This window comes from Clarias gariepinus, chromosome 13 (assembly GCF_024256425.1).
Source record: "Clarias gariepinus isolate MV-2021 ecotype Netherlands chromosome 13, CGAR_prim_01v2, whole genome shotgun sequence".
Classification (NCBI taxonomy): domain Eukaryota; kingdom Metazoa; phylum Chordata; class Actinopteri; order Siluriformes; family Clariidae; genus Clarias; species Clarias gariepinus.
The window spans coordinates 10,787,309-10,798,800 of record NC_071112.1 but is presented as its reverse complement, the minus strand read 5'-3'; the positions used below and the strand labels follow the sequence as shown (position 1 = coordinate 10,798,800).

The window sequence follows — 11,492 nt, the reverse complement described above, 5'->3', positions numbered from 1 at the left end:
CAAAACAATAGCGAGGAAGATGATCTCGGCCTGATTAAGATGGAATTTTCTTAATAAGGAAGATTTAAACACCTCTCTCTCCCACACACACACACACACACACACACACACACTTCACTTTTCAATTTTTAAAGAACAAAGGGATTTGGGAACAGCAGAAACTAAGCTTTGTGTCTTCACATTGTAAGTGTTATTGCTCGTGGCAGCCCACAGAGGGCGACACAGAGACTTTAATTAACTCTAAGGTTGTAATTTATCTGGTGAATCTTCAAAATCCTATACTTTTTTATTTAACTATTTTTTCTAAGTGTGGAGTTCTCAGTGTTTCTCCTCTTCTTCAAGAGTTTTATTTTCTGATGGTTTTCATATTGTTGTGGATTTTCTTCTGATATTTTGATGTCTCTGATTAAGAGACTGTGTGTGTGTGTGTGTGTGTGTGTGTGCTTACAGGCATGATTCTTTGCTTGCCAATTAAGGGTTGAAGCCAAAGTTACACCTCTGTGTGTGTGAGAAAGCGAGAGAAAGAGAGATAGAATAAAAAAGGTGTGAACATGTCACATTTTTACAATTTTTTATTTGTATAAGAATATTAATAGCATTTCTGTTTTTTTCAGCTACAGATGTTTAAGCGTTGACATCACAATCATCTAATTTTTATATTGTTAAATTAAAAATAAACATATTTTGAGTTCATTTTATTAAAATTTAAATGTAAAAAGTTTACTATCTTCACAAGTTATTTAATGAATATTTTTCCTCATTATTCTCAGCATTAATTAGTAAATAAACAGGATATTGTGTATTTGATGTTTCTCCTTAACCTCCATTTTCTTGTTCTTGGCCTCTTTTCTCCTGGACTGGAACTGCAACATGACCTGTCCTAAAATGTATATAAAAAAAGCAATATAGAGTATAAAGTAATACTTAAATACTGATAAACTATTTTTTATATATAACCAATAGTAATCATTATTAAAAAGAAAACTCAGTGTGTATATGTTATGTGCATAATGACCTTGTAGTTTTATTGTATTACTAAATTTAAAAAAAAAACATGAATATAAAACAAATTAATATAATGTGAAAACAAATAAGGGAACCAATCACATTCAGAATCATTAACCAGAACACAATGTTAAAAATATGTTAATATTCATAAATCACTGACCACTTTAGCAGGAACACCTGGAGACATGGAGATTGATGCAGGTATCTAATCAGCCAGTGTATAACCTCATACAAGTACAGCTAAAGAGCTGCAGTTAGTGTTCACATCAAATATCAGACTAAAGAAAAAGTCTGATGTCTGTGACTTTAACCGTAGGATTGAACAAAATCTAGGGTTTACACAGCAAAGTACAAAAACACTCCAGGTTTATATGAGTGCTCAGACTGCTCAGAGGTGACAAAAAATCTATGGTAATTTAGATAAACTCAGAAAACTGTACTACTGGACCGAGCCAAAAACCATCCATGATAAGGATGCTCTACACCAGCAGGAGAACACGTCACGTTCCATTTGTGTCAGCCAAGAACAGAAAGCTAAAGCTGCAGCAGACACACACTGATCCAAGCTGTACAGGGGAAGATCTGATCCGATAAATCTGGATTTCTACCGAGGCACAGAAAGGGTCAGAATCTGACCCCAACAGCATGGATTCATGGACCGAACCTGCCTCGTGTCAACAGTGGTGGTGTGATGGTGTGAGTAATGTTTTCTTAGCACACTTTGGGTGCATTAACACTAACACGAGACTTAAGTGCCATAGTCTATTTGGGGATTGTTGTTGACTGTGTGCATCATCTCATAGCTAGTTCCAGCACAATGACACACCAAAGGAAAAGTCTTGGTTTCATCAACAATGAGTTCAACGCCCTGTCCCTGGATATGAACCCAGTACGACATCTTTACGATTTGGGAGAGCAGGACCTGTGATGCAGTCATGTCATTAACCAGAATATCAAAGAAATGATTTCCGTCAGCTTTTGAAAAAAAAAAAAAAAAAAAAAAAAAAACGAGGCGGTTTTTAGAGCAAAAGTGGCCCTGCCCAATCTTACTGCAGTGTTCCTAATAAAGTGCTCAGATAGTGTACACTATACAAAATGATACTATTATATTAAACACAGTAGAGATGTCTGTAAAAGCACTATGATACTAAAATTAAGGATAAATTTAAATGTTGACCTCGTCCCCTCGATGTCCTCTATAGTCTCAGGGAGACACCTGTCCTTCGTCTCAGGTAACTGACTCGCCACCAAACCTGTAATCAGTGCAATGACACACAGAATCACCTGTGACAGGTGAGTCCACACATCATCCAGTAGGAGGATCAAAGGTGCTAAAGACACGCCTAGTCTTGCCAAAAAGGAGTTATAGCCCATTCCATTCTGTCTGTTTTATACACACACACACACACACACATATATTGAGATCCATATAAAATCAAATCAAAATTAAAGGTGTAAGTGTGTGTGTTTGTGTGTGTTACCTGATGACAGTGGGATAAAGTTCAGAGCTGTACAGTACAAGTGTTGAGAAGGCAATAGATGAGAATCCTTTACCAAGTACTCCAATCACCGAGCGCACAATCCACTGATCTATAGAGAGATAGATAGATACAGAGACCACGTTTACTTATTCAGGACTCACACACACAGACTATACTTCATTAGGATTCACACATAGAGATGCCACACCTACTTCATTAGCATTCACACATGCAGAGGCCACGCCTACTTCATTATGATTGACAGGTACAGAGGCCACTTCAACTTCATTGGGACTCACAGGTACAAGGCTATACCTCCTTCATTAATAATATGTATCATTTGTAGTGTTTTCTCCTTACCTTTAGGTATGAAGACGTTAGCGATAAGTGCGCAGCCGGACAGCAGGAGCCCGCCCACCTCAGTGCGACGCCGTCCAATCCTGTCAAGCAGCTGATAGACGATGACTTTAGCAGGAATCTCCACAGAACCGTACAGGAACTGGTTCAGGTACAGGTCCAGACCAAAACCTTTGATGTTAAAGCTGATCCCATAGTAAGCGGTAGCCACCCCGTACCTGAACACACACACATAAACACACACACACACACACACACACACACAATTAAACGTGCACAGAACTAATAGATAAAACCATCTTCACTTGATAGCAATAAAGTAACAACCATAAAAATGCATTTAGCATGAGACATTAAAATAGAATCAGTGTGTGTGTGTGTATTAGATCAAAGTGTGTTTTGTCCCCACACCAGGTAATTCCAGTCATCAGAGCCAATCTCCTCATCTTGGGCGTCCTTATCAGGTCCAGATATGAATAAGTCCGTGTTCCTCCCTCTGACACTATAGAGGAGAGAACCTAAAGCAGGATGAAGAAGTGATGGGAAGCTTGAATCTCCTTTATCAAAATGAACAAATCGTTTTTGGAGTCATTTAGTTCATTTCGTTTTTTTGATGAGAAATAAAATAAAATGTTGCATTTTCAATAAACAGACCCCCAATACGTCTACATACAAACATTTTGGCTATAAATCCAGTAATGAATTTATTACAATGCAGCTAAAGACATATTATAATAAACAGAATGAGTAGCTCACCATCATATCTTCTAGTCGTTCGTTCTTTTGCACCGCATAGCGTCTATAGGAGTCACATGACAAAGGAAAGAACAACTCGGAGTAGAAGAGTCATTAAGAAAGAATCGCTTAATTCTGTTTGCTGTATCCCTAATGAGTGAATGAGAGGTGTTGGGTGTTGGGGAAAAAGATGACATGAGGAAGAAACCTTAAGAGGAACCCATCCACCTTTGGGTGACACCGGATAGTAAAAAATGTGTGACTGTGTAACTGTGTAAGCAAAGTACACAAAGTGATGCTTTCATATCAAACAAGGTATGTACTGTTTAACGAAGGAGACTTGATTATAAACTCTTCTTAACTACTGAAGACCAAACGGTCACAGATTTGTTGGAGAGACAGATGAAAGTGCAGATCATTTATTATGTGGAGTATAATCAAAACTGTGAAGAAACATAAACATGAACTTTGGACACAAGGCAAAAAACCCTATAAGTGATACTGTGGCGCAGACAACAACAGATAACATTTACAACTGAAGCTTAATGGAGACACACTGGAAAAACTGCAACTTTAATAGTGGCGCAAATAATAAGGAACCACAAGACACAGGTGAGAATGATTAGTGTGGCATGTGATGTGCTGGGGCAGATGGGTAGTGTAGTTCAATCCCATTTGGCCCCACCATTGGAGTCACAACAGCAGTGCAAAAAAAAACTTGCGCATAATGTCAAAGGTAGAAAAACAAGAATGGAGAGACGACCACTGCAAAGTCAGACAGAGGAGTGAAGCCAAAAGAAGAGCCAGACGTAGGAGTGACATCCATCACAAACCACAAAAGGAAGTGAAGTCCTTCACAGAGCCAGGAAAATAGGAAATGTCCTATTCCATGTTAGAAGGTGGAACAACAAATAACGTCTTCAGTTGAACAAAGAGGCAGAGTAATGCAAGTGATGTCCAGAGAGGCACCTGGTTGCATAGTGATGTCTGGTCCAAAGTAATAAGGAGTGATGCCCATGATGAAACTATGAGTGGCAATGAGGTGGAGCAGGGAAGGTGGGGAATGGTTCTAGGGTGGTGGGAAGCTATCTGCTTAAAGGGTTTGGTTTTAAGCCATTCCTTACTCAATCACCCCTACCTTGTTGTTCTTACAGGCACAGTCATCTTTATGGTTTCTAGGTGGTAGTTCCCACAATCACTTCACAGATCTTTTCATCACCTTTCTATTGCCTTTCCATAGGCATTTCATATAGCACCATATAGACATGACAACACAATAAAACATAACACGAGATTGAGACAGATAGAAATATTGGTGTGTTGTGTGTGTAGAGTGCACAGGTGGATATAACTTTTAATTTATATTTAAATATGATTTTTACAAGTTAGTTATTACTGTATATAGTTCTCATCTTCTGTCACTGCTTAGAGTGATTAACTGGTTAAAACTCTTTTCAGACATGAGGTTAGAAAAATCACTGGCCTTATTGATCAAATATTTTTGGTAATGTTACTTGCAGTCTCATTCAGACAGACTCACGACCATGGCCATTTGTAATCACCTGCTAAGAACATTTTTCTCCTACCCGTTATAATAAAAGAAACATTAAGACAGGAAGACCTTCAAGCTCTTACTCACAATCTAGTGGTGTATCAAAGGAAGTCTTCTGCTGAAGAGAACTGATGTACATAATGGACATGTGCAAGGGAAAGAACTTCCTAAATTAGGCTATGGAATATAACAGATCATGATCACACTCTGGCTGGTGAAGAAGGTCCGGAGAGTGACTCGTTCGTTTACTACTGGGCGCGCATGCGACTCTACTCCGAGTTGTTCGTTCCTTTGTCACGTGACTCCCATAGACGCTTTGCGGTGCAATAGATTCAACAGAACGAACGACTCAAACTGGAAGATATGAGAGGTGAGCTGCTCTCAAAATGTTTATTATAACATTTCCTTAGCTGCATTGTAATACTGTACTTTTTATTACAGGAACTATAGCTAAAATTTGTGGATGTACAGTAGACGTATTGGGAGTTTTTTTAATTGAAAATGCAGCATTTTATTTTATTTCTGATCAAAAGAATGAAATGAACTAAATGACTAAAAAAAATGAATTCATTTTGATGAACGAGATTCAAAGAACCGTGTCACTAAAATGATTCAAATTTCCCATCAGTAATGTGTAGGATGGACAAATGAAGGTTAAAATAAATGACTGTCTTAGTCTTTGTCTGTCTGTGTTTCTTTTGTTATCTCATTCTCTCTCACCTCTGTTTTCAGGATAGAGTTGACTCTTGTCCTCTTGTTCATGACGGCACATTTCTGTAGGTAATACTGAGCTTTCTCCAATTTTCCGTTAGCGATTAGCCACCGAGCTGACTCTGGAATCCACCTGTGTTTAAAACACAAAATATTTCTTCAAAAAACCTGAATAAACATAAGAGTGTTCCCTCTCAGCTTTAGGAAAATTAAAAAGTCTATGAAGTTAATTGGCACGAAGCAGGGTGCCAATCCATCGCAGGGCACACACATTCTCATTCACACTATGGGCAATTCGGGAACGCCAATTAACCTAACCAGCATATCTTTGGACTGTGGGAGGAAACCGGAGTACCTGAAGAAAATCCACCAAGCACGGGGAGAACTTCATGCACACAGAGACGGGGAATCAAACCCGGACCCTGGAGGTGCAAGGCGACAGTGCTAACCACTACACCACCGTGCCGCCGTGAGGAGAAATTACAGCCAAAAAAAAAAAATAAATTAAATATTAAGTCTCATCAAAGCGGTCACATGGTGGCTTAGTGGTTAGCACTGTCGTCTTGCACGTCAATGGTCCGGTTTCGATTTTTTCGAATTGCCTCAGGTTTTTATGTGTGGAGTTTGCATGTTCTCCCTGTGCTTGGTAGATTTCCTCTGGGTACTCCGGTCTCCTCCCACAGACCAAAGACTAGTCTGTGTAGGTGTGTTCCACTCTGAAGTGTACTTTACAGGGTGCTCCCTGCTCCATGTGCAGGGAATGTCGTTGAAGGGAACTTCCCATGATAAAATTCCACCATTCCTCTGTGCATTACCATGGTAACATAGGCACCCCTGATAGGGATGATGCAGCAATTCAAGGACTGTGATTGGTTGATAAAAAAATCTGTAAAGGTCTTAAAATGAACTCTTTGTAAAAATAGAATATATTATAATAGAATAGTGTTTACTTTTTGCTTAACGTTCAGTGTTTGAAGAATATTTCTTCTTTCCGTCATTTTGTCCCCTGCTATAGAAACTCTTACGCCTCTTAAAAGTCCTCCTCTCTACTTTTAACAATTCTTACCTTAGGAGCTGTTTTCAGGGATAAGATGTTTAGTGAATCACTTTTATCTTCAGTCCTAAATTTAAGGGGAAATTCTAAGAAAATGTCATAATTCTAAGCATTTTGTCACGATGAGCAATATTTAGGCTTAAGAAGCTTTGTGAATACGTGCCCAGATGTTCACTCATTTCCTACATTGTTCACAAGAATGTGGAAAAGGCTCCTAAAACAAGTGAACAGGAACTGTTTCAGGATGATTTTTGTTTCACTTACAGAAAGCATGTGAACTTTAACCACTTAATGTTTAAGAAACAAGCTTTCTAACTAAGACATTTTACTGTTACTTTATAAATCTCCCCATACCTGGCATCCTATGTGAGCTTCAAGGACAACAACCTTCTAATTAATACACACATTAACATCTACATAAGCTGTATCTGCATCACACTGTACACTGTACATAAATGCAGAAAGGACACTGTTCATATCACACCCCCAGTGTTTAGAATAATTTATAATGCTTATAATGCTACTATAAAAACAATTGGGTGAAGTTCTTAAATGAAATTGATTGGATCAGAATATAATTTTCACTTTGACTTTTGTGATGTCACATATTTATTTAATCTTTAAATAAATTAACTTATTTTACTAAAGCACGATTAATAGCATTTAAAAGACAGCATTCATTTTTGATTACTATTTAAACTATAACATTTTATTCAGATTTTATTATTTTATGATACATGTATGTTATATCAAGTGCAAGTGTAGTGCTTTATGGTGTGGTGTGTTATAAATGTCCTGACCTCCAGGTGATTATTGCCACCACGAGAGTTAACGTGACCGTTAGAGTCAGCCATCTCCAGTCTCTCACTCCGTACGCTATGACAGGGAGAACCATGTAACCACATGTCCAGCTTAAACTGTCCATCACCCCCACCAGCTTCCTGCTCTCGATATTCACCCACTCCACAGCTGAGAACACACACACAAACACACACAAACACACACACACACACACACACACACACACACACGTTTTATATTAAAGCACATTGTAATCACATTATACACAATTAATTTTATTTCTCATGAAACTGAACTGAATTAACTACCATCAGACTGTCATATATCAGTGTGTGTGTGAGATCTTCTCCATCTGTTAGTGCAGTATGTAATAGCTATAGTACTGTATATTGAGAAAATACATGCGTTCCTCACTGAGCACGCTGGTGACAATGACAATGCCGGTGATGCTCAGGCCCGTGAAGAACCTTAGCACTGCAAACATAATGACAGAGGAGGAGAACACACTCGCCATCGCAAAACAGAACGACAGCAGGTACGACACCAGCAGCATGGGCTTACGGCCGAACCTGAGGAGCAACATGACACTGAAATAACTAAATGTACAAGAACAGTTAATCAAACACCTTCTGACCAATCAGAACTGAGTACATCAAAAGTACCATGCTTTAATTGTTTTAGTGCTCACGGTGTAGAGGTAAAGAGATAAAAACTCGAATATGAAGTTCTAATGGAATCTGATGCTTCAGTGCTTTAATGTGACCTGTCACTCAAACTGCCGAATATAGCTGCTCCCAACATCACCCCGACAAAGAAGATGGTGGCCATTGCTTTATTCATCCCTCTGTTCTCACACACCAGGTCCCACTAAAAGAGACAAAGAGAGGGGATGCAGAATGATTAATATCAAATAATTACATTTTTAATAAGAGACTGAATATTCTTTGTAACAATTATGTGCTTATTTAAAATTATATAAACATATTACATATTTTCCTTTAATTGATAGTATTTTAAATAAACTTAAAGCTTAAAACTCTAATTTAACTATATTTCATGGACATAATTTCAAATCCCCTAAAGTAAATGCAGGGGATTTCAATGCGAGTTGAAAATATTTCCCCCCATTTTTCTGAAAGACATACTAAGTCACATGACGCGATCTCATTGTAATATGTAAATACTTAATCACATGACTGAGTCATGTCTCTAGGCCTCATTATCACATTTAAATGTATAATCAGGTGTCTATAGCTCCATACAATATTTTAGCACAGAATCACTTTGATCAGGGCATAATATAATATTTAAGGACTGAGTCATGTGACTAGGGCTTATTGTAATAATTAAGGACTGAGTCATGTGACTAGGGCTTATTGTAATAATTAAGGACTGAGTCATGTGACTAGGGCTTATTGTAATAATTAAGGACTGAGTCATGTGACTAGGGCTTATTGTAATAATTAAGGACTGAGTCATGTGACTAGGGCTTATTGTAATAATTAAGGACTGAGTCATGTGACTAGGGCTAATTGTAATTAAGGACTGAGTCATGTGACTAGGGCTCATTGTATTACTCAAGGATTAAGTTATGTGACAAGGGGTCATTATAATATTTAAGGACTAAGTCTGGATCATTATAATATCTGAGCTAGACACTAACAAATAGAAAGAGATTCAGCAGAGAAAATTGCATTAGAGATGAGTCACGCACATTTTAAAAGAAAGATCTATAAATCTATCTTTATGTCTCTTGTTTCATGCTCACTTCAAAATCTTAAAGGCTCAAAACTTTCTGTAAGGTAATAATAATTATATAATTCTAAAAGATAAGTTAAGAACATCTTGAAATGAGCATACCTCTGTAGCTAAAGTGCTGATGAAGGTGCTGTTATCATACGTCCATCCATTCACACATTCAACAACTGAAACTTCTGTGAAGTTCGACTCTTTGTCTAACAGCTGGAACTGCGGTTCTGAGAACATGTGGCAGGAAGTGAGGGTTCCATCCTCCTGTTTGGGAATGCTAATGGTCATTCTCTGCTCCAGTGTTAGATTCTCAGATCCCACAGAGCCAATGTTGCAGTGATGGCGAGGGATAGCACCGATGTAGTTGTTTAATAGAAAGTGGCATGGGAGAGCGAATCGACCAATAAAACTGAGGAAAACAATCATCTTCTGGAACCGTCCAAAGCCATCAAGCTCTTCTAAAAGATCCTCAAATTTCATACTGAAGCGTTTTGGATATGTGAAGCTAAATCACGCTGCACTTGTCTTCCCATTCCCTTTAGCAATCGCTCACTCTAATCTCATACAAATATCAGATTTCTTACTCCAAAGGTCGAATCGAATGTCAGAAATCTCTAAACTCACAGTAAATCTTTCACTCATTTAAATGAATTTTGATTTCACACAGTGAATAAGCAATGGTTTGCATTAACCTTGTTTTATTGGTTTACTTTGTTTTGTTTATTGGTTCCTCAGAGAACATTTTTGGGAATAAATTCATTTCATATTTCAATTTCATAAACATTCAGTAAACCCTTTTTGGTGGACAGAATTAGGAGTAAATTTTTAAACAAATCTTAAAATACTTTTTGACTCAGATTAAATTACTAATTGATAAGGAGCGAGTTGACCTGAGATTTTAAGCCTAAAAGTTGCTCCTAGTGAAGAAGTTTTTTTGAATTACGACATTTTTCGTATTCGTATTTTCGTATTCGTATATAGACAATTTCCCCTTAAATTTAGGACTAAATCTTAGTAAAGATAAAAATGATTCAGAAGAAATATTTTCCAAACACTGAACATAAAGCTAAAAGTAAACACTGCTCTTCTGTCCAGTTTGGTTTTCCATCTCTTTTGTCTTTTTGGCTACATACCATCCAAAAGTGCAACTTAAATAAGTTGCTGTCCTACAATCAAGTAAATTGGTAAAAGGTGAGCCATTTTGTTCTCATCAATCTGAAATGGATTACAAGTAATAAAATCAGTATGGTAAATAAATGTGAGAATTTAAATATAATAACTATTGCGTGGAAATTGACTTCAAAAGTAGACATATTTTCAACATTTGGCTGTTTTAATTAACTTTAAGATATTTAACCTATAACAGAAATTTTGCAGAAAATAGCCTGCATTCATAATTAAACTATTTCTTCTATTAATACACAGACACGACTACACAACAAATGCTACACAAGAAATTACAAAACACATGGTGAAATTCAAAGCTTATACAGGGCATGATTACACGATCCACAAAACAGTGTGCGTGAGGCATGTGACAGGATCAGGTGATCTACTGGGGCTGATGGGAGGTGTAGTACATCACCATGGAGTTGATATGAGAACTTTATGTATTGTTTGTTTGTTTGTTTGCTTGCTTGTGTATTCAGTGAGAAATAGAGAATTTTCGGACATTATTATTATCTAAAACTTTAATCAGGTCTTTCCTAAATATTAAAGGCATTGGACTACGGTTCGGAAGATCCATAGGAAGGTTCAAACCTCACAACCATCAAGTTGGGCCCTTGAGCAAGGCCCTTAACCCTCAACTGCTCAGATGTATAATGAGATAAAAATGTAAGTTGCTCTGGATAAGAGCGTCTGCCAAATGGCTAAATGTAAATATGCTACAGCTGTTTAAACATCTGTTTGTTTGTTTTTACATTTAAATGATTCCCATTGATGCAGCGTTATGCAAACCTGAGAGATGATGAAACAATATAAAATGAGATGAAACCTTGTGGCGTTTTTCTCCAATAATTCACAGAGCATCTCCCGACCTGAA

At 37.4% G+C, this 11,492-nt stretch overlaps 1 protein-coding gene across 2 annotated transcripts; it reads right to left on the bottom strand.

Annotated features, from left to right (window-relative positions):
* Nucleotides 1-118: 118 nt before the first annotated feature.
* slc22a7b.3 (solute carrier family 22 member 7b, tandem duplicate 3) lies at nucleotides 119-9,962 on the bottom strand. Of its 2 annotated transcripts, none has more exons than XM_053510085.1 (10): nucleotides 9,560-9,962; nucleotides 8,463-8,566; nucleotides 8,114-8,268; nucleotides 7,699-7,867; nucleotides 5,854-5,977; nucleotides 3,258-3,364; nucleotides 2,850-3,064; nucleotides 2,490-2,598; nucleotides 2,186-2,392; nucleotides 119-880 (listed from the first exon to the last, which is right to left on the bottom strand). In XM_053510085.1, exons 1-10 carry the CDS (start codon nucleotides 9,926-9,928, stop codon nucleotides 817-819), a joined length of 1,623 nt encoding a protein of 540 aa, XP_053366060.1. In that variant the 5' UTR covers nucleotides 9,929-9,962; the 3' UTR covers nucleotides 119-816. The 2 variants fall into 2 exon arrangements, with proteins under 2 accessions (XP_053366060.1, XP_053366061.1); XM_053510086.1 differs by having other exon boundaries at nucleotides 2,293-2,392.
* Nucleotides 9,963-11,492: the final 1,530 nt, after the last annotated feature.